This window comes from Panthera leo, chromosome C1 (genome assembly GCF_018350215.1).
Source record: "Panthera leo isolate Ple1 chromosome C1, P.leo_Ple1_pat1.1, whole genome shotgun sequence".
Lineage (NCBI taxonomy): Eukaryota > Metazoa > Chordata > Mammalia > Carnivora > Felidae > Panthera > Panthera leo.
Genome location: NC_056686.1, coordinates 145,475,854 through 145,500,133, shown reverse-complemented (window position 1 = coordinate 145,500,133; position 24,280 = coordinate 145,475,854). Strand labels below are relative to the sequence as shown.

Here is a 24,280-nt window from a genome sequence, read left to right as displayed (position 1 = left end):
TTGTTTTAATGTGTGACTCTGTCCAATTCGATACAAAACACATTTCTATATCAAATGCAGGTGGTAGAGGTGGAAATTAGGGAAGATTTTCTTCCTGCAAGCTCTCTACTGCTCAATAGCCTTCTAAGTTCCAATCACTTGGATGGTTATGCTTGGAATTTCTGTGACTTGGTTTCCTCTGGTTTCTGGGCAGCATTGCTCTCTAATATCTGCAGCCAGCAGAATAATTTCAATAAAAGACCTGATAGGATCTGGTTTTTCTGTTGTTTCTAAAATTTCCAGTTCAGTATCTGTGAAAAATAGTTAAAATGCCAAAATTCAAAGTGAATTAAGAGGGGGAAATAGTCTGGGGTGCCTAGGTGGCTCAGTCAGTTAAGGGTCCAACTTCGGCTCAGGTCATGACCTCACTCTTCATGGGTTCGAGTCCCGCGTCGGGCTCTGTAATGACAGCTCAGAGCCTGGAGCCTGCTTCAGATTCTGCGTCTCCCTCTCTCTCTGCCCCTCCCTCTCTTGCACTCTGTCTCTCTCTCAAAAATAAAACATGAAAAGTTTTTTGTTTTTTTTTTTTTTTAAGAGAGGGAAATAGTCTGAAACTTGTAGCTCGAAAAGTACAAATAATGAGGGAAAAGTACCCACTCAAAATCTGCTGCTTGGGGAGCACTAGAGGAGGGGGGGGGGGGGGGTCAAGCATAGACCCACCCAGCACACAGAGAGCCCCCAATAGCACCTAGATACAGCCACAGGCTTGCTAAACAAAAGACACTTAATAACACAAAGGGGAGGAATGTAGGTAAGTGTTTTCTAAATTAAAATTTGGGGGGTGAATCAATTCTATTCACATTTGGGGAGGGGTGAGGAGAAGGACCAAGGTTACATTAAGCAACAAATGTAGCAAATTAAAAGAATCAAAGCCTACTGAGTGAGGTATTTAATATCATTTAGGTATTTATGTGTTTTAAATATCATTCTAAAGTATATATTTCAGTATGTTTATTGATAATTTTTACACGGAGCTTCTTTTAAATAGGGTCTTTTGCTACTGAAAAGAAACCAGACATGACTCAGTGGAGAAATGTTTTTCTCTCTTTATTCATGCTTAAGGATCATGAAGACACTAGTCTTACCAAAAGATGTGATTGAAAAAAGAAACATGCAAGTTGAAGATAGAGGGTAAACATAAAAATATACATTAATCTTGCTTTATGTATTTCTAATAACTAGCATGTACTATTACTTACTTTTTAACATACTGTTTGCAGAGGCTGCTGTTGAAAAAGAGAATTTAGGTTTATTTTATTCCTTTAAGGGGGTAGAAATAGTGAATTTCTCCTGAGTTATTCAGATTACTTTTTTCAACAATAATGTATTTGCACCTCTTCTTTTACCAAAACAGATTTGAGGTAGCTCACAGGGTTTTGTATACAGAATATTATCAAGAGAACTTTCTGAAGCCTCTTCTCAGGTATCTTTCAAACTTTGTCTTTTCTGAAGGAAAGTAACCCTGCATGAATCACCAAGTGTGTTCATTATTGTATTTCTCAGGTTAAAATGTAGAAGGATTTAAAACTCCTGAAAAATATGATGAAGTTTTTGGTTTACTGAGAGGCTTTGTGATTACCTATCCCAAGTGAATTGAGAGTTATATATTAATCATCTCTGACATAAAGTACAAAAAACAAAATACATAAAGTACAAGTTATTCGATTTTGTTCTTAATCTGATAGTTGTTCACCTGCTTAATGTGTTTTCATCATTTTCTTCCCAAAGCCTTATTCTTCTGAATGGATAGGAAATTGCATATACTACTTTTCCAATGAATGCAAGGATACCTCTTTGGTTTTGGATAGTAAAGGAACAGTAGTTATAGAAGCTGCATGGGAAGTCGGTTGTGTGTGTGTGTGTGTGTGTTTGTGTGTGTGTGTGTGTGTGTGTGTTTAATGTGCAGAGCTAAGTATAAAAAGAAAAGTAGGTGTTGTGTGGTTCATGTTTTCTGTGGGCGGATATAATGATCTAAGGGGTGCTTTACTAATATAGAGTGTGATATGAGTAAGTATTAATAGTAATAATGAAACCCATTTGAAATTCACATTCTAATATAGTGTTCTATTTGGTTCCAGAGAATATAATCTACTAAGGTGTTAGTTTTATTTATAAAAACTATGTACCATTGACTTTTTTTTTTTTTTCAGTTTTTCTATATTATGTCACCAGGGCTTGGCTATAGAATTGGCAGTTGAAACTAAACTGTGGGACTTTTTTATTGCAGAGACGTTTTTATTACTGCTATTTCTTGTAAGCTGGACATAAGCTTGGCTTTCCACTACACTAAGAAAGCTGTGTGTGTTGGGTGCAGAACAGCTCCAAAATGGACTTGACTGCTGTTTCTTTCTCTTTCTTTTTCTAAACATTTATGTTGGCAAAGACTTTGGATCCCCTTGAAAGAATGCTACAAAACACAGTAAGTGGGTAGATCAGTGGGCATCTAGGGGCTCTGCCAACAGCCATGTGAGACATTACACTGTCATGCAATCAAATAGCAGGAAAATCAGTTCTTGAAGACCAATCATTACAGCTTTTTATTTCCTATTTATTTCCCCAAGTGCCATTGACGATTATTTCTTCCCCCCGCTTCTTTCCAGATGTGATCTATTGCATTGTATTTCTGAAGAATTATTCGAGACAACTGCACTGGACAGTTGCTGTAAGCTTCAATATATAGCACACTGAACTATACATTTCTTGGCATATGTTTTACTAATGTCTCTAAAGCAAAAGCAGAAAACCCTCCTAGTTTTTACATCTTAACTGTAAGCTACAAGTAATTAGTTCCGTGCCCAAGCATTTTAAAGTGTCCCATCAATATAAAGAATATAACAGTAAAATTTTACTGAGAAATCTATAATTTCATGTTTAGGATCAAACAGTCCCATCTACTTAAAAGACTATAATTAACATGAACATTTAGCCTGACCAAACAGATTGGCATTCAACACAAGCAGATGATATGAACTAGGTTTTAGCGAATTTAAACAAATAGAGCATATTTTACATAATGATAATGATAGCATTTGAGACAGCCTAATTTTAAGCTCTCCATGCAGATGAAACTAATGGATGTGCCATTGTTTTGTGGTGTCCAAAGAAAGGAAATAAGATTTCACTTTTCTTTCACAAAAGAAAAACAACTTGAAAATATGGCTTACTGATGGCTAAGGCCATACTGACGGATGTATTTTGTTCTAAGAGCTAACATGGGTATAAAATTTAATTCCATGAAATGTGGGTCCGAGAAGCATTTTAAATTCATCTTTTCAAAACTTTATGCTTCCTGGGGTCTAGGGCAGAAAAGCTTCAGGATGAGTCTGAAATATCTTGTCATAGCAGATGGCAGAGAAGTCATCATAGACCACTGACAGCATGTTAAAACAGCTTAGAAGCCAACTTGAGAAGGTGCCCATAGGCCAGAGATAGGGAATCTGGGCATCACTAATCAATTGACACACATTAAACATAGACGTTTTATACAAAATGTGCCTCAAGGTAGGCAAAGAGGTAAGGCAGGGAAATTATAAGTAATTCAAATAATAATAAATGAAGTTGGAAAGGCAGCTGGAAAAGTACCCTGAACCTCTAATAAGATACTGGTATTGACCTAGGCAATGATGATAATGACCGAATTAAACAACAACAACAACAACAACAAAAGAAGCAGCAGGAAGACGTGTCATGGAAATTCACACCGCTGCTTAAAAAGTATTTTTGACAAAACAATTTGATCCAGCTTCTTTGTAGCTAGTCATCAAAGATGGCTCTCCTCTCCCCAATAAATTATGCTATTACTTTTGTAATGTCCTATCCCTTAAATCTGGGCTGTCCCTGTGATTCACTTTAATAGCAGCGTGTGGTGGAAGCGACACTGTGTGAATTCCAAGGCTAGGTCTGAAGGGTCTTGCATTTATGCGTTGGTCCCTTGGTATGCTCATTGCGGTAAGCCAGTCACCACGGAAGAAGTGTCACTACCCCATGAGAAAGTCCAAGCTAGCCACATGGAAAAGCCACGATGAGAGAGAGATGCTGGGCCAGCTCTCAGCTGACCAGTCTTCTCAGCCCAGGAGCCAGACGTGTAAGTAAGAAAGCTCTTAGTGCTCCTGCCTCAACGACCATCTCATTGCAACTATATGAGGGATCCCAAGTGGGAAACACCCAGCTGAGTTCCCCATCCTCACGATTGTGAGAGGGTCCATTAATATTTTAAGCCACTAAGTTTGGGTGTTGTTTCTTATGCAGCAACAGAGGATTGGAACAAGCCTAACTGCTACCTGTACAGAAAATACAGAAGTACCATTAAATGAAGGAGAAAACAAAGGAATGGAGGGGAAACCTATTAGTTATAAGAGGACTTTCTTTATTGGCGTACGTGAACCTTAACTAGGATTTTGTTTGTTTTATGGGTTGATTTTTAAATCAGGAGCCGATTAAAGTTATAAGACTATGGGGAACATGTGAACATGAACGGATATCAGATATTAAGAAATTATTTTTAAAACATTTTAGATGTGGTTGTATTTTTTTTTTTAAGTCTTTAACAACGGATTTAAGAGGTGCACGCTTGGGGTTATGAAACAAGTCATGGAGATGAAATGCTGTACTTACAGCAACATAGTCAATAATGTTATAATTATGTTGCATGTGACAGATGGTGACTACAGTTACCAGTGGTGAGCACTGAATAACATACAGAATTGTTGAATCAATATGTTGTACACCTGAAACTAATACAACACTGTATATCAATTATACTTCAATATTTTTTTTTTTTTTACAAAAGGATACGGACTAAAATATTCATGGATGAAAAATATTTGTTCTCTGGAGGGCAGGGGAGAGTATATAAGAGTACAGATGAAGTTTAGCCATGAGTTTGTAAAGGTCCAAACTGGAAGTCCATTTTATCATGCTTATTATTTCTACATTATGTTAGAACTTTCTCTCAATAAAACTGTGTATGCTTTGTTGAACTACTGGGCTGTATTTTTTGTTAAAGTGTGTGACATACTTAACACCTAATGGTAGCTAAAAGAAGCCATAATGTTATCAATCTTCATTTTGGAAAGTTCTTTTTCTTTTCTTTTCTGTTTCTTCCAAACAAATACACAAAACAAAACAAACTTTCACATCCTCACATATTTAAAATACTGATCCAGATATTTATCAATGATTCCCTTTCCCCCACAAAATAGGAACCATAATATCCCATTCTAGCATACATAACTGAGCTAGGTCAACCAAGATCATTTATGAGAAAAAAAAAAAAATGTTCTGAAAACCATACTCTGCTACACAAATGTAAAACACTGTTGGCCGTGGAAACCATGTGTTGGGCACAATATTTGGCATATATGCAGTGAACTCTCTCAAAACCTGAAATCTCAGAACTCTTTTGTCTTTAATGCATTTGGCCCTAATGCCAGATATAATGTCTGGAAAATCGTAGAAAAATTATATATAAGTTATAAGTTATATAACTTATATAACATATATATATTATATATATTACATATATAATATATATATATATATATTTTGGATGAACGAGTAAACAGGGAGGAAGAGGGCATGGAGATTTTTGATACATTAGCTTTTGCCATTGATCCTACATCTTTTCTAAAAAAAAAGCCAACTAAGATACACTTGAAACGAATGTAACGTTGTGTGTCAACAATACTTCCGTGTAGAAGACAAAGGGTCAGTTGGGCAACAGAGTGTGGGGCAGATAGCTTACCATGAACCCACCAGAACTATCTGCTCAAACAAGTTATATGCACACATAGCCTATTATTATAAATTTTAGCACTGTTTTCAAGCTTGTATATACAAAGTAGAAAAGGGATGATTACTGTCTCAGTATGCTACACCTGATTAAATCTACTTTTGTGTGCTTTTGATTTTCTTAAAAACTAATTATAAGGGGACGAAAGCTTGGTATTTAATACATGCTGGTCAAGTGAGCAATAAACAATTGCAAACTTTCCTAGGGGCTATTTTGCTCTGTCTCATCATCAGGAAGCTAAAGCATATGTTAGATGTTAGCCTGGGTGGACACAAATGTGTCCTATTTATTCAAGGTTTCCTTTGAAGCCACAATTTATAACTTTTGTTTCTTAGGGGTACATGTCAAACTTCATTTAGCATTGGTTGGTATCCAGATACACTGAATAGCAAAAAGGCAGAATTCAGGGGCAAAATAATATGCCTGCTATATGAGCAATGATGCCAGTTTCGTTTATCTAACTCACAGATAACAAGAGGAGAAGTACAATGGAAAAGATGGCAACAGAAAATCAGGATAAAAATTATTTAACCTGTAAGCGTAAACTACATATGCACAAGAAGAAATATGAAATATGTTTTAGATCAATGTCTAAGAGGTGGATAATTGTAGAGTAAGTTCTTTTAAAATGTTGTGCTTTTTAACCCTTAAATTTCAAAGGTTATATACTCACCTGGTGCATATCTATTTGCATAAAATTTTCCTTTCTCCTAAGAATGTTTTGCAAATTTTTTTCTGGAAGAATCTGCAAATTTATATACATATATATATATATATATATATATATATATATATATATATATAAATATATATATATATTTATATATATATATATATATATATATATATATATTTATATATATATAAAGAGATATTGGTACAACTGATGCTTCACTTTATGACATGAAAAGTAGAAATTTGGTGAATTTTATGGATATTATAGACTATGGATATTGTAGAATATCCATAAAATCGACCCAAATAAAGCAATATTTAAATGTTTTATACTTATGAAGTTATGTTATATTTATTAATTCATTTAGATCTCAAAACACACTGTGAATGAGGTCTTATAAGCCTAAATTCATAGATTTGTAAGGTGGGACTCAAAGCTCAATAAAGTTTGTAAACTTAAGTCATGTACTTACATATTGCTGAGTGTTTCAACTACACTATGACACTTTGGAAAGCAGATTTCAAGTATGACTGTGATTCTTATATTTGTGGGACGAGTTATCATGCCCTTTTCGACATTAGTTTTCTAAGACTCATCCATGTTGTTCAGTTTAGCTGAGTTCATTCACTTCCAATGCTGTTTTACTCCATGATGTGAATACACAGGCTATTTATTCATTGGTCTCTTGATGGATATTTGAATTATTTCCCTTTTGAAATTGTACCCTGTGCTTCAGTGAACTTTTCTGTACATATCTCCCTGTGGACATGTGTCAGAGTCTCTCTGGGGCACACATTTAGTAACAGAATTACTGAATCACAAGGTGTGTGTATGCTTAACTTTATTAGAAGTGTTTGTTTTCCAAAGTGTTTATATCAACTTACATAATACATCATCTTATGCTAAAAGCAAAACTAACCAATAGATTATTTTCAAATACATTTACGTAAGACAAAAAAAGATGACAGAGGATAATAAAAAAAAAAAAGACTTCCAATAATAAAATTCATAATAGCAGTAATTTCTAGGAAAGAGCCAAGAGGATGAAATGGGGTGTATTCACAATTTGTAGTCACAAATAGCCTCAATGTATTGATAATATTCTTGGTTTTAAGGTCACTTGTGGATTCCCGGGTGTGTGTGTGTGTGTGTGTGTGTGTGTGTGTGTGTGTGTATACATCTCCCTCCCTCCCTCTCTCTCTCTCTCTCTCTCTCTCTATATATATATATATTACACATCTATAGGGGTGTGAAAGCTTAGTATATATAGATGTGTATATACATATAGATGTGTACATATACATATATAGATAGAGATGTATATATGTATACATGTGTATACATATATATATATATATATATATATACGTATACATATACACATACGTATATGTGTTAACTATATTCTTTTATATGCACCAATATTTACATAATATTTACATAATGTTATACCTCAGTGTGTACAATAATAAGGATCTTAAAAAGAGGTTAGGAGCCTTGAGAATTATTGGCAAATACAACTACTTTACATTTTAAAATAAGTTTATTATATTTTTTTTAAGATGGAAATAAAAATAAAAGCAAGAAATAAGTTTTAATGTATCATGCCAAATTTTGATAATGTTGAGGTTCCCAAGAGAATACTCCCTTTTTGTCAATAGTTTTTAGAACCCTCAATCAAAGTTCACAGAAATTGGACCTTGAGAAATGAAGGAATGGATTTGGTGATGTTTCCTCTTCTGGGGGAATTTTTCCTCGAGCTGATACATCTATCTTGAAAACATTCAAATTAGTCAGTTTTCAAAGACTTAAAATGATGACAAATTACTAACCCAGTGGTTCAAAGAAGAAAAATTAAGTCCAGTATTCCCCAAAGTAAACATCAGCATATAGCCCCAGTAAGCAATTTATTGATAAATTAAATACCTGCAATAGTGTACTTATATATAGAAGTACTTGAATTTACATATTACAGACATTTGGACCATATGTAAAAACAGACATTTATAAGGCATTTGATAACAAAATATCCAAGCAGACGTTCTAATATGTTCTTCTACACCCAGTAGATGGTCTTGTGCGCCCCAGAAGGCTCACACCGTCAACTTTAGAGGTCATCGGAGCAACCCTACAAGGATTATATTAAGGAGCACATAGCCCAAACTCACAGAACAGGACTCTATTTTGTTTGTAAATCCCATTATTTGGTTATTTATTCAACCTATTTCTATTACTCTGAAGAAATTAATGTGTCTGTCAGATTCAAGTTGGTAACACCCAATAGGCTCAACAGCTGTATTTGCAAATAGGGTAAATGAGAATTAAAGGCACCATCTTTAGGTTTGACTTATGTTTCAGGGACTCAAAGGAAAAACAAAAACAAAAGCATAAGACCAAAAAAGAAGAAACAAATCACCTTTGTGTTATTGGGTAATTGATTTTTTTTTTTTAAGGTTTCCAAGTAGATAAAATCAACACCTTAAAAGACTTGTCTTTAACCCAGGATTTCTTTTATTTAAGCATACAACTGAGGGTGCCTGCCTAGAGGAGTAATAGTTTGTTCCTAACAAAAGAGTCTGGATTCCACAATATGCCTTTTGCCAGAGGCATCGTTCCCCAAAGCGCACAGCTAACTGCATCTCCTGCTGTACCTGTAACAATTTAATTGTAGAAGTCAGCCTAGTCAAGCATCTCCAGCTCATGACTGGGAGACATGAAATTCATTGTCATTATTGTCCCTGTCATTTTGGATCATTATATCCTGCTGCAGAATTTTCCTCACTTCAGTGCATTTTTACCTCCAGGAGCCAGGGATTATAGCTGAGGTTGGGGTGGGGGCAGGACCGTGAACTACATTTACCTCAGGGGAGCCAGAGATTAAATTGGCTTTGCTCTCTCACGAGCTGAATTCATCTATTTGTATGCTGTTGAGTTTTAGGCTGGAATAAAAATGAATATTCTAGTGAAACCTGGGCTTTAATTCCCCCTTTGAAACATGGATATAACCAACTTTTATTTACATTAGGAAAGCTAATGTAATTTCCTGTAGGTTGCGATTTTCATATGTGCATAAGGAATACTTAAGGGCATCATTGGGTATGAAATAACAGACATCTCTCTCTGTCAGTGCCTTGATGCTCACAAGGAAGAATTTAAAGCCATAATTTTGTTCTCCAGTCTCATCTTATGGAAGCTTAATGGCTGTATTTAATGGTTTTAAATATTTAATGATTTTTTAATTATATCTCATGTTCTGTGCACTGGATTGGATAACTGGAGTCCAACTAGAATGGCAGCAAAGAACATACTCTGGAAACAGATAGACTGAAGTAAAGTTGACAGAGGAAGGCAAAATAAGTTCCTGAAGAAACCGGCACCCCCTCCTGCGCTGATTCCTATCTCATGGCATGCTGAGTTGCTCAAGAGTGTCATGCCTTAAATACTTCTGGCTGACTTAGGAGAGTTGAAGCAGCCACCATATTACCTGGTACCCCCTTCTTAGAGGTAATGACCATGGCCGGCATCAGTCGATGGCTCTCTGGTAGCAGAAGGCAAGAAACAGGTAAGAACCACCAGGATTATGTCTCAGTCATAAAACCAGTGAGTTGACTGTGTGTTTTCTCTAACAGAATAGATGAAGAAAATATAACCTGATCTGTCCCTTCCAATCCCAACTTTCATTTCATATAAATTTCACTGAGAAATTTGACATTTACTTTGCACTGAAAAAGATGGTACTTATTCCTCCATATGGGTGAGTTTGTTTTTCAGCACTTAACAACAAAATATGGCAATGGATCATACCTATGCCAAGCACATAATAACCGCTATAATTACTACATTTGAAAGTATGTGGAATTTATTTTATTACCCGTATTGACTTTTGTGGAGGAATACATTTTGCCTTAATCAAATGCAATGGCCATCACTATTTATTTAGGATGAACTATTCCTACGAATAATTAAGAAAAACTATGTTGATCTTTGTACATTTTGTATGTCAGAGGGAATACCTCAAGGCCCTAACATCCATCCTTGTAGGAACTTTAAAGACTTTCTCAGCCACTGGTCTAAGGTAATGGCAATGTTTACTGGTTTGACTATATTTTCATACTGTTATATTTTACTTTTCATTGGTGCCGAAATAACTGTATAATGAATTACTAATAAGAGTGTTTAGTTAGCCTAACTTCTTGTAGCATTGAGAAGTTCAATTTAATTACTTTTGCCACTTTTTCGTAATCAAGATTCTCCCAAGTTGGGAGTTATAAAAATTATTATTTCTGCTCACTTTAAAGTGGTTAATTTTATGTTATGTGAATTGCACTGCAATAAATTATTTTTCAGTAAAAAAGAAAAAAAAAAGTTATTTCAAGCAGACCAAATTTCATTTTGAAGTTATTTGGGTAACTTATTACATTCTCATAATGGTCAGTTATAAAGAAGATTTTTTTTTTTTCTTGTTAAGAAAGTTTTACCTTATAAATTACAATGTATAGACCTCATTTGCAATAGTAAATGTTCCGGTACCTTTTCCTCTCTGAAATACTTTGGTGACAGGATGATAATGTTCCTTTTTGGTCAAGGGGTAGGGCATTCCTTCCTTTCTCTGAGCACACACTTACTACATGTAATGCCCTTACTTATATGCTCCTTTCAGCCTTACTTCCTCATTGATATTTAATTTGCTCATCACACCATTAGGTAAAACAGGAGTTGCTCTGTCAGTGAATACAGTTGTGAAACCATAAAACAATACTTTGTTGCACATTCTTGTTTTGCCTCACCTCAAATACAGGACATAGCTGGACCTGTATTATTTCAGAACAAGGATATAAATATAAATATAAATATAAATATAAATAATCTCAAATGACTAGAATATAATTATTTTATCCCTTCAAGATTTAAGATTTTTTATAGTCAACTTTCAAATACCAATTTGAAATTATTTTAAATAATAATTTTTATATTTTTCAATAATTCTTGCTGAACTCATAATTTTGCAACCTATAAACAAGGTATGAAATCCAATTTTATTATATTATATTATATTGTATTGTATTGTATTGTATTGTATTGTATTTGTTTATTTATTTATTTTGAGAGAGTGACAGAAAGTGCAAGGGAGGGAAAGAGAGAATCCCAAGAAGGCTTCTCAACACAGGGGCTCAATCTCACGAACCATGAGAGCATGACCTGAGCAGAAATCAAGAGCCAGGCACTTAACTGACTGAGCTACCCAGGCGCCCTAAAACCCAATTTTAGATTAAAGAAATTCTTCTCTTGCTTCTAATTAGATGATGTTTCTTCTGCACATGTGACATAAATTTCCCTTGGTTTCTCTATGTAGAATCAATAAGAATCTGTAAAAATCATAACAATATCAAACCAACGAAAAACAGGATGCCACAAATTCAGATGTGACATCCACTTATAGTCCTCTCAAGGAGATTCAGATATGCACAGGCTAAAAAGTAAAACTAGTTAGTGTTTGATACATCACATGGTAAAGAAAATGACCAAGTATTTGAGAGGGTTTAGCCAGGAGGGATGGGTAATAAGAGGCAAAGGGCACAAACACTTCCGTGTCAGGATGGGAAGGATGTCATTTGCAGAATGCCTTCTTACCCCTCCTGGACCCAAAACCTCTTTAATATAATCACCCACTAAACTACAATGGATTAGCATTAAGGGTCTGATGCAGAGAAAGCAAATTCACAGTTAAGGTTGTCCTTTAACATGTAGGCTCAACAAGGGCACCAAAAAGTAGTTAAGTGCTCCCCCACCCCCCGTGGTGCTTAGATGCTGGAAGGCACTGTAAACTGTGAATTCTCTAGCTTTTAATGTTTGTCTAAGACCCTTAACATTTTTCCAATATTGTTGCTCCTAGGACATTTTCTTGAGTTTGTCCCTGTTGCCCCCTCTGCACATATACATTTTGCATTCATACATGAAGCATGACAGACAGCTAAATTGATTCAGAAATCTAACACTGAGAAGAAGAAAAAAGGTGGGGGTAGGCTTGAGGATATCCTATAATATAAAGTGTAAATATCAAAGTCCCCTGAAAACATACAAACAAAAAGAACAGAAAACAACAACAACAAACATTTCTTCATGCTAAGAGTTTAGATATGTAAGATGAAATACAAAGGTCACATAATGGGGTAAAAAAAAAAAAGAAAAAAAAAAAAAAAAAAAAACCAACCCACTGAGCTATAGAGCCCAAGCTGTCTTTTGTGACACAAAATTTCCAAGACTTTTTGAACGTGTACAATTATCTGTGTCCAGCTATTTATTTTATAAATAGACATCCATCCCTGGACTATTCTGTGATTCCATACACCCTTTAAAACCATAGTACAATTTCACAAATGGCTTTTCTTGTTTTGTTTTGTGTTGCATTGTGGTCCATCTGGAGACATATTAAGTGGTTAAGTCCTTCAAATAAAAGTGTATAAAATTATATTGTTCACATATACCCATACCCACCCACACACACAAAGAATGAACAAGGAACACATGGCAAATGGATATTAGATAATGTTTCTGTTAGAAAACATTTAACAACAAAAAAATAAGCAATAAAAACTGAGGCTTTGGTTTAACAGATGCAATGTTCATCTACCTCATCACATAAATTATACGTTCAAGAATTGTGTCCTGTGCAAAATACAAACATGTCAATTTCAGCCCAGAGGGCATTTTTCTCTAGGTTTATAACCCCTTGAAAATAGAGGTTTCATCTAGAAAACCTAACAGATATTCAGCTGCTTTCAACATTATAATATATTCATAAGGCTAGTATTCACTGGCAAACGTGGAACAAATTAAATGGCATGAGGGTGCGGCCCAAATTCATAATGATGGAAAATGAACCAAACCAACCATGAGACAAAGTAGAAATCAAAGAAGAAAAAGAATACTCAAAAACTGGAAAATGTTAAAATCAAAACACCACGAGTAGTTTTTCAGCTAATATTAGACAAAGTGGTGTGTGTGTGTGTGTGTGTGTGTGCCCACACGCATATGTGTTTGTATGTTGTAGAAGACCAGCATTAAAATTAACAATGCGAAACTATCTCATTAAGAACATACTGTAAGGGTCATGAGTAAGAGAGAAGTGCCTTGTAAAAAGAAAAATCACATACCGTCATAATAGACAATTGCTCCTACCAGTTTGTCCTTCTGGAGCATTGGGAAATGTTCAAGGGCTCTCGATTTGCTGAGGACATAACTGCTTTTCAGGCAATTGCTTCCTGCAACCAGATCATACAGCTTGATTCCTACCCAGTAATAAGGTAGCTGCCACCACCTACGGCATAAATAGGGGGAAAGGTTTCTTGAGACACAGGGTAGAACATTCTAGAATGTCACTGTAAGTTACAATATACTTTGCATTTAAGAAAAGCAAAGTATATCTAGAGGTGTATTTGCTGCAAAGGAAACAGGAGGAACTACAAAACTGTTTTTGACACCAACCAAGCTGAATTATATAAGAAAATGAATCAGTGAGACTCTAAATGAATCATCCCTAAGGCAGTGCTTCTCGACCTGGCTGCAGATGAGAATTCTCTGGGGAGAATTCTCATGAACATAAACATACATACAGATACCTGGGCCTCATAAACATAACATAAACATAAACATACATACAGATACCGGGGCCTCACGGGTCTAGAGACGAGAGTTGGGGGTCTGGGTGACTCTAATGTGCAACCAGGGGAGAGAATCACTGGCTTGAAATGTCCTAAACAATCTATGACAAAATATGGATGAAAATGATAAAATCTGTTTCTAGGCACCCCAACCCTCATGTGGCTAGCAGTTACATAATCCACTGTCTCATATTACCTATATTCCAATTTAAGGTGACTTAATGGACCAGCTCTAACAAAATCAGGAAAATTGGGTTTTATAGCTTATCATCCGACACCTCTGAACCAAACTTCGGTTTTGGCTAACTTGGAAATTTAAAATGAGCCAAAACGGTTTAGGCTTGGAGTTGGTACATATTAGGTTCAGATTTTGCAGCAAGGTACTTTTTAGCTGTGCATTTTAGTGTGCAAATGACCCTCTTCTGTTCCCTGGTACAAACGCAGTCGCTCGTCTTTAGACTCTCAGTAAACTGGGGTAAGAAATACTAATTATAAATATAGAGGACAACCGCCTTGGCCTTCAAGATCTAGTCCTTAGAGTTGGGTCAGAAAGGGGCAATTTAGGAAAAGCCACACTTTTAAACACAACAAAGGCAGATGTTTGAAAAGGATTAAAGATTAGGACCAATTAAAAGTACATTAAGAAATACACACTGAGGAACTATTTCCATTAAAACTGTGTTCTTCTATTGACCTCAATTAAGCAAATAGTATATAGGTGATATCAAAAGGCTTACTTGTAAACAGGAAGCATTATAGGCAACGGAGCTGATAAATGGGGAGCAATTTCTAGTAGGTTGGCACGCTCGTGAAGGGCTTCTTTTACCATCCTGTACTGAAAAGCAAAACAGAGAAAATTAGTTTGGCAGTAACAGATCATAATATTTTCAAATGGCAAATAGACACCCTGCCAACTGATTGATACACAGAAACCTCTCTACCTCTGAGTGAGGATCGCTCCCTCCTAATCAAAGTTCTAATAATACATCATGCTGTCAACCTGAAAGATTTTTTAGAAACCTTAACTGTATTTGCATAGGAGAAAAACATGCTGTCAGAGTTCCCAGGTGTAAGATATTTTCCCGACTTGAGTTACAAGATTATTGTAACAATTTATCTTGCATTCTCTGTATTGTCCGCTTTCTCAGTCCTCTATAATATTTCCCCATGTAAGAAATAACAGATTGTTCAAATTCATGCTAAATATTCCCTTCCTGCCTCCACTAACACAAGCAGAGATAATACTTAGGAGTTGCACAGTATTTCACAGATTACAGAAAAGCATTTGTCTTTACTCCTTTCGTCCTCGTTATGCGTCTCTAAAGAGCTAGCATTATCATTACTATAACACTAACTTAAAAATGAGAAAACTGAGGCTCATAGAAATGGAATAAATAATCTGGAACACATCACAAGTCATCTGATTCTAAGTCTTATGCTCTTTTCTTTGCATCCATCATGATGCCGAAGAGACACGTAAGAAAAGAGGACACATTCAAAACTGACAATGTCAAGTTAGCACTGCTCTGTTTTTCATGTACTAGAAGCAGATAGGGAGTTCAGCCGATTTTTTTTTTTTTACCCCTCTGGGAAATGTCATCTTCCACACTGCCTTGGCAGTTTTCAAATGGTGGCAGACTGGACACAATAAAGTGTGACATAAGAAAAGCATGACTCAGAACATCTTCTCCTTAGGAATATGTCAGTGACAATACGAGCGTGTGATTGCAATTACAGTTAAGAGGATCAGTTGAACACTCCTGTATTACAACACTGCCCAGAAAGTAGCAATTTGGTAGCCATTGGCAAAACAAACAAATGAAAGAACAAAGAAACAATCGCAATTGTTAAGAGGCAACATATCCAAAAGTGATTTTGTAAATCTGCTATTTTGACATGCCTGTGTAGAAAAAGCCCCTGATCACCCATAAACATGATGCTGCAGGAAAGAAATGACACACCCCTCCTGAAAGATACTCCAGCAGAATACACACTAAATAGGTATTTCCAACAGGAAGAAATGTTAAAAGCCATAAAAAAACAACAACAACAAAAAAAAAACCACCCTGATTTAATTGGGTAGAAAAAAGCATAGTCGCAATTTTTTGTTTAACAACCAGCATACACAATTACCTGCTCAATATCCAACTTCATGATAGCCTTCTGAAGATATCTCACACCACCATGGATCAATTTAGTGCTTCTGCTGCTGGTCCCTGATGAGAAATCATCTCTTTCTACAAGGGCTGTTTTTAGTCCTGTGTAACCAGAAAACCAAATTAACTTCTTAAATTACACAATTTGTATGTAATTCATTAAAGGCACTTCTCCAGGGTAGAGACAATCACAAGAAAAATTACTCTGAACATGGATAAATTTGTATTCAAAGTGCAGTACACTGTCTATATTATAATGAAGAGATTTTAGCCTCGTCCTGGGGGGAAAGTCAAACCAGAACTAGAAGCATATTAAACTGTGAAGGAATCACAACTAGAAAATATGATGATACAATTTCATGGCAGCAACATACTCTGGGGCACTGAGAGGGTCAGAGGAGAGCCGGGCACCCATCCTGACCCAAGTGGAGTTAAGGCAGTGCTGTTTGGAAGCCTTGAGGAACTCACCTTCATGCCTCACTCCAAGCCTTTCACATGTTCCAGCCCGTCATCTCCACTCTACTCTAACACATCATGCATAAGTCTAGACCACACCTCTTATGTGTTGGCTACTATTTCTGGAATGCTGTTCGAGTGGGTATAAAATGAGAAAAGAGACCAAAGGTATCAAAAGAAAAAAGGAGGGAAGAGAATAACCTCTGGCCTTGAGGGATTTATGGTCTAAGACATGCGAGCACAGTATTATGGAATTACAAAGAAAAATACAAATACACCCAGGACAAATATACCCAGGGCAGAGTATCCATGAGGAAAGAAAAGACAATATTCTTGGTAAAGGTGAGGCTGAGCAAAGATAGGTTGGGTTCTAGAAGTCATGTCTCTGCCCCTTTCTTTGAGGGTTGCGATAAATATCTGAGGGATGAAACTAGCTTTTGCTTGTTTTCTTTTCTTTTCTTACAGAGACTCCCCTGCTTCTTCCAGATTGGGCAAGACCAACAGTACTACAGGTGCCATATACAGGTAGAGATGAAACCCCCACACTTCAAAAGGCCCAAAGTAAACATCAGCACCAAGCCATGAGGAGTTCTCCTGGCCTGGCATACTCTTAGGAGTTGAGAGAATGTCATAGAATTCAATTACAATGAGAATATGTAATGGAGCAGTGTGGGCTCACGAAGCTCAGATAAGAGAATCTGTGCGTGTATTCAATTCAGAGCCATTTATTACATTTAATACCAAAGGGTCGTTTTTATAACTTTTAACAGTTTAAATATCTTACCCAAATGTCATCATAAAATCAGGGCAATTCCCTCGACTCAAAAGGACAAAATATTTGGAAACCACAGAGGGAAAGTAGAGAACTTTGATTCAAGGGCAAAACTGCTAGTGCTCTAACTAACTAGCAAAATAACACAGAAATTAATAGAGATTACAGACTTCATCTTTGTGAAGCATTATGCCAGACAAAGATCTGTCAGCTTCTCAACCATGGAAACTCTATCCAATACGCTTAGTAAATTCAGTACTGGATTATTAAAAAACAACAACAGAAAAATAGATCAAGTTAGTACATGCGTTTTAAAAGAATGCTGAGATCCTAAGTGCCAGGTGAAGTGTTGGCATTAGAAATAATTAGGTGTGGGGGCACCTGGCTGGCTCAGTAGGTTAAGCATCTGACTCTTGATTTAAGCTCAGGTCACGATCTCATGGTTCGTGACTTTGAGCCCCACATCGGGCTCTGTGCTAACAGTGTGGAGCCTGCTTGGGATTCTGTCTCCCTCTCTCTGCCGCTCCCCTGCTCCTTCTCTCTCTCTCTCTCTCTCTCTCTCTCTCTCTCTCTCAAAATAAATAAACAAACATTTTTAAAAAATGAAATGAATTAGGCATGGACCAAGCTGTCAAGCAGCTCCCAGCCCAGAGACAGGTAAGTAAAGTGTAGCAGTTTTACAGGTGCTAGATTTGAAAATACAGAGGACTCTTATCTTACTCTGGGTTAGAAGTTAAAATCGGGACATAAACCTAAAACTGCATAGTCAAGATTACATTTGTAATCTCTTAAGAATGCTCTCCCTTGGTGAGATTTTTCACCTTTCCTTAGTAAGTCCAACGGAGAGATCTTCTTCCAGCACTAAAATAGACCGTTTTTTCCTTCAACTGAAGATTAGATGAGGGAGTTCACTTTTATTTTTTTTTTTTTATTTTTATTTTTTAACGTTTATTTATTTTTGAGACAGAGACAGAGCATGAACGGGGGAGGGTCAGAGAGAGAGAGGGAGACACAGAATCCGAAACAGGCTCCAGGCTCTGAGCTGTCAGCACAGAGCCCGACGCGGGGCTGGAACTCACGAACCGCGAGATCGGACGCTCAACCGACTGAGCCACCCAGGCGCCCCAGGGGAGTTCACTTTTAAATGGCATTTAAGAGCCAGATTCTTTACACTATCTCTCCCATTTAACCTTGGAATCCCAGTCATGACACCAAGATGCCCACACCATGGCACACAGGGACATAATACAGAGGGAACCTTCCCATCAGCCATGCTTCCCACCTAGGCGTGCCCAAAGGTATCCTGTAGACTGTGGGAGAGGACATCATAGACAGTCCACAGGAATCCCCACTTCCTAGCATGGAATGCCCTGGAATGTGGGCTGGACCCGGTGCCTTGCTTCTAGCGAAGAAAAATGCAGCAATAATGGCATACCACTTCTGTGATTAAGTTACAAAAGACTGTAATTTCTGTTCTCTCTCTTGCCCACGCTCTCTCTTCCCCTCTCTGGCTAACTAGGATGAAACAGGCCGTCATGTTTTGAGACCACAGACGAAAGGAGCCCCCGCCGGCAACAGGTCACAAGAAATCGAGGCCTCAGTCCAACAGCCAGGGAGGAACTGAATCATGCCAACAACTACATGAGTTGCTAGGAAGGACTGCAACCTTTTTGAGACACAGAGCCAGAGAACTCAGGTGAAGGCACACCCCCAGATCCCTGACCCACTGAAATTGTGTGATAGCAAATATTGCTTTAAGCCACTAAATTTTGGGGTAGCTCATTGATGGCACGATTCCCTGTGTGTATAATAACTGTAGCCTCAGTGTAAGTTTTTAATTGTCCCTGGGACTGGGGTTTTCAGGAAAATCCAAGTTTATGGTACATGGGTAGAGGAGAGGGAATTATCACCGGCAAGAAATGGCCTAAGCCAGAGAAAGGCAAGCGCTTGAGATGACCCCCTAAGTTTGAGGCTGCTTGTCACTCAGGGCCTGTGGACAACAGGAAGAAGATCCAGCAGGAGGAACAGTAAAAGGCAGGAATAGTAAAAGGGCCTTTCGTCCACACTGGGGATTTGGACTCTGTCCTCTGGGCCACTCTTTCTCACAAGCAAAGTATTATCTGAGTCTCCTCAAAAGGAAAATGCCTCTGAGAACATGGCTTCAAGTCACATATTGGTTTGAGAAGCAAAAACTCTGTCCTCTGGGCCACTCTTTCTCACAAGCAAAGTATTATCTGAGTCTCCTCAAAAGGAAAATGCCTCTGAGAACATGGCTTCGAGTCACGTATTGGTTTGAGAAGCAAATGCTTTGTTAGAAGGTACTAGATTTGGCATCAATGCCACAGAACAATGAACCGGATGGCTGTACTCAGTTACAAATTATCCATTTTGAGGAAAAGCATGCTGGTTGATTCTTTTTTTCTTATCATAAAAAAAGAATAATAGTTATTTTTTTTTTCCAGAAATTCTCAGATAGTCTTTTGAGAAATAGTATTGTCCTATCTATCAGGGGAACCATCAAAGTGTTTGAAGCTAAACTATCAGATTAATGTTCTAGAAAGATCTCTCTGTGGGGGTGGAGGGTCGGTCTGGAGGGGGAGAAGAACTGGAGGTAGACCGCTTAGGGGACATGTGTCATAGAGGAGGAGCAGGGCAATGAAGAGGCCAGCCTCACAAGGCAGAAATGGTAGCAGAGAGCGATGTGAAGAGAGAATTTTATGGGCTTGTGTCATCAGGCTGGATTTTTTTTTTTTTTTCTTTCCCAAACTGACAGAGTGTGAGGCAGGGAAGCTACTCTAGGAATTAGCAAGCCATCTCAGGAGGATATTTCAGGATATGTAAGTGAGAGCTAACACTTTAAAGCCTCAAAACTGTTTTTGCAAGTATTGGACATTTTAAAAAAGTTATTCACATGTATTTATGTGAGAAACCCTAGTGAATACCAACAAAAGTTAAAACGGGCTTCTCCGTCAAACCAGGCTGTTTTGCTTGTCCTATTATTTCTAGTGTCATACCATCAACCCACCAGAATTTCTAGAGTGAAATGATACAGCTTCTTCCAGAGCAAAAAAAAAAAAAAAAAATCCCAGAAAAATTTAACCCCTAAATTTCCAGCTATATTGATGTATTAAAGCACCATGTAACCTAAAAGTATTACCAAAAGTTTTCAGAACCACATACACACATACAAACCCTCAGATATTTGGAAAAAAAGAAAAAAAAAATTTTAGATTTTCAACTGCTATTATACACTAAATGTTTTCTCATTTTTGTGGGATGAGAACAATGGAATGAGGGAGGAGGAAACTGATGCAAACTCAAGAGATTATTAGAAGTTCTAACAGCTTCCCATAAATATATTTTTAACTGACTAACTGACTACAGCAAAGATCATGGAATTTCAAAAAGCCTTACAGGCTTACACAGTCCTGTTATCTAATATGTTCCTTTCTGTGCACCTCTCAGAACTCCAAAATTTTCCTCCCCACAAAAATTATGGATCTGAACTTTTAAGGGCTTAGTTTTCTGATACGTTAAAGCAGGGAAGTGAAAAGAGAGTACTTTTGTGCTTTCTTAAGGTGAACGAACAGTATTTTTAAGTGATACTCAATGCTAACATTTAGTGTTCTCAGGTAAGATAATTAAGTTTGAAGGACATCCAAAATAATGTACCCACGCTTCAATCTACTGCTGGCTGCGGATTTGAGGAGCTCGGGAAGATCTTTCCTCCAAGTAGAAGAAAGAATGACCTCCCCACATGCCAGCGCGATGGAGGGCAGACCTCTCTGTGCATTTACAGTAATTCAACTAAACTAGTTCAAGGTTTTATGAAAATAGTCTTTGTTTTTTGTTTGTTTGTTTGTTTGTTTTCTTTTTGGCAGTTACTTGTTATGGACAGCAGTGAGCTCTATCCCTGAGGAGATAAACCAGAACACTTACAAGTGGTACTGTTATTTTCTTTTTTGTTTTAACATTGATTGCTTTTAATACATATTCACAGGGATTTCATGACAGTGGTGAAGTATTAATATTTGGGATGAAATTACTCTGAGAATCTTAGGTGGACTAACAAGATTAGCCACAGTGGAAGAATAAAGGCAACTGAAATCTGCCTTTCTGTCATCTTCAGCCTATCCCTGAGCAAGTTCAAATTACAGGGGACGCGGGGCAGGGGACTTGAACTAAAGAAGGCTCTTTACAGCTTTGTCTTTTCCGACCTGAGTGAGAATGTCTAGCTACCAACCACTTCTAGCTAAACCAATTTGTGGCTCAAGACAGTTGGATGAACAGAGGAGTAATTACCTTCTAAGGGGAAGAATGGTGCGACATTTAACTTTCACAACATGATATAGAACAGAAGTATATTTTAATACCTTTTACTGATTATCTTATTATGCATGAAAACATGCTCAGTATAATAAATGCGGAGAAGTAAAGAGAACAAAATAAAACTCTCCTGTAATCGCACGGCTTAGAGATAACCACAGTTGACATTTGTGAACATTTAAACGTTCGCATTTTCTATGCATGTCTATAATCACATATGTACATTTTTACAAAAATAGGACATATTCCATTTTTTTCATTCAATGTTATTTATTGTAAACATCTCTTCATGTCAATATGTATTTTTCTATCGTTTCATTTTTAATGTATGAATAGTATTACATTAAATATTTACGATGATTTATATCCAATTCCCTATTTTTGAACATTTGGGTTATTTTATACCTACATTATCACAGATAGTACTGCGACATATTTTCATTTAAACTCTGCATTTTTAATTATTTCATTAGAATAAATTTTCAGATATGGCATTATTTAGATATTTTTAAATAGAAAGGAGAGATTAATCCCTGTGAAATGCATAGGAGAAGCACCAACACAACACACCAGTCAAAAAATTTAGACATCTGTACATTAGTACCAGAGCATATGTATTAAAGCCACATGCCCCATGAAGGATAAAAGGATGTCATTTAAGGAAAGGAAAGTTTCTCTTTCTTTAGAAAAGCTTTGGGCATTTACCTCTGGACTTCAGAAAGCCAATGCCACTAATAAGACAAAGGACTATCCCAAAGGCTGAACATTTCATATGAAGGATCAATTTCCAAAAAAATAAATAAATAACACTCCCCTCTACAGCTACAAAGTAATCCTGACTTCTTAATCCTTATAGCCTGAATACTATGCTTTTGGCCTAGTTTTTTTCCAACAACGAACGTTAACATTTTACAGAATTATAGAATATTGGATTGATTATTTAATACCTATTGCTATTTTTACATCAGGAAACATAAACTATTAATGGGGATAACATGTGTGTTCCTTAAGTACACACAGATTGTAGAGTCACAAAAATGCATTGTGACAAAAAAGTCACAAAAATGAGACAGAGAGAGACAGAGCATGAGTGGGGAGGGTTAGAGAGAGAGGGAGACACAGAATCCGAAGCAGGCTCCAGGCTCTGAGCTGTCAGCACAGAGCCCGACACGGGGCTCGAACTCACAGACGGTGAGATCGTGACCTGGGCCAAAGTCGGAAGCTCAACCAACTGAGCCACCCAGGCGCCCCATAACATTAATCAGAATAATACAGTTATGAGGGAATATGGGAGTTGCCTGGTTGCTTCTTCTTTTTACTTTTTTATTATAAAAACCGCCAATGTTCAAAGAGAGGAGGTATAGGGGTGCCTGGGTGGCTCAGTCGGTTGAGCGTCCGACTTCAGCTCAGGTCATGATCTCACAGTCCGTGGGTTCGAGCCCTGCGTCGGACTCTGGGCTGACAGCTCAGAGCCTGGAGCCTGCTTCGGATTCTGTGTCTCCCTCTCTCTCTCTGCCCCTCCCCGACTCATGTTCTGTCTGTCTGTCTCTCTCTCTCTCAAAAATAAATAAACATTAAAAAAAAGTTTTAAAAAAAAAAAGAGAGAGAGGAGGTATAGCCAAACAATTTAGAGGGATGAAAAGAGAAACTAATATACTAATGGCTTCCTAGTTACACAATCCAGATGTAACCAGTGTTAACTATAAAAATGTCCCATCTATACTACCAGAAACTTTCTATGCTTATGAAAGTATACAAGCTATGTATCTTTTTGCTTTAAACACAAATACAATTAACAAACTCATTCTTCACAACTTGTTTTCCAATTTATGATACATATTAGCCATCTTCTCTGTAAATACTTATAAACTTCTTGGATAACTGAATGTACCCAATTTATTAAACCAGACCTCAGGTTTTTGCTGTTATAAATTGCTGTAAGTAAAATTTTAATCAATATGGCATTATGAGTTCAGCTTTGAACTCCTCCTCTTCTCTAAATACAGGAAAAATAATTTCTCTCTATGTATTTTTAAAGAATGTGGTTGACTCAAAAATAAACACACACACTATGGATCAGAAATATAACAGAAACTCAGAGCAGAGTAGTTAGGCCAAAAGCCCCTGCCTTGCTGGGCTCTGGGTCTAGAAACAGGAAAAGGCCACCCAGATTTCAGTTCCTGAAGGGCAAGAGGAATACAGGTTTCCCTTGCAGGGAGAGGTTAAGGAAGCCAGACGAACCAGATGAATGCTGAGAACTGAAGAAGGGCTTTATCCATTATGAAGAGCGGTGGAGTGGCTTCCGGTGACCACTGCCCCGGGGCTGTGGACTACCTGCAGGGAGTTATCTGGGAGGCAGGAAGTCAGAGGCAGAGAGCATCACCCAAGCCAAAGCACCCCCAG

The 24,280-nt window shown here is 37.1% G+C and overlaps 1 protein-coding gene across 5 annotated transcripts in view; it reads right to left on the bottom strand.

Annotated features, from left to right (window-relative positions):
• Positions 1-24,280, bottom strand: part of GPD2 (glycerol-3-phosphate dehydrogenase 2) — a 219,336-nt gene that overhangs the window by 53,239 nt on the left and 141,817 nt on the right. For all 5 annotated transcript variants that reach the window (XM_042948829.1, XM_042948830.1, XM_042948831.1 and 2 more), the window contains 3 exons: positions 16,301-16,425; positions 14,905-15,002; positions 13,661-13,824 (listed from right to left, as the gene is read on the bottom strand). In XM_042948829.1, the coding sequence (XP_042804763.1) occupies positions 13,661-13,824; positions 14,905-15,002; positions 16,301-16,425 (387 nt within the window). The remainder of the gene's footprint in view (positions 1-13,660; positions 13,825-14,904; positions 15,003-16,300; positions 16,426-24,280) is intronic.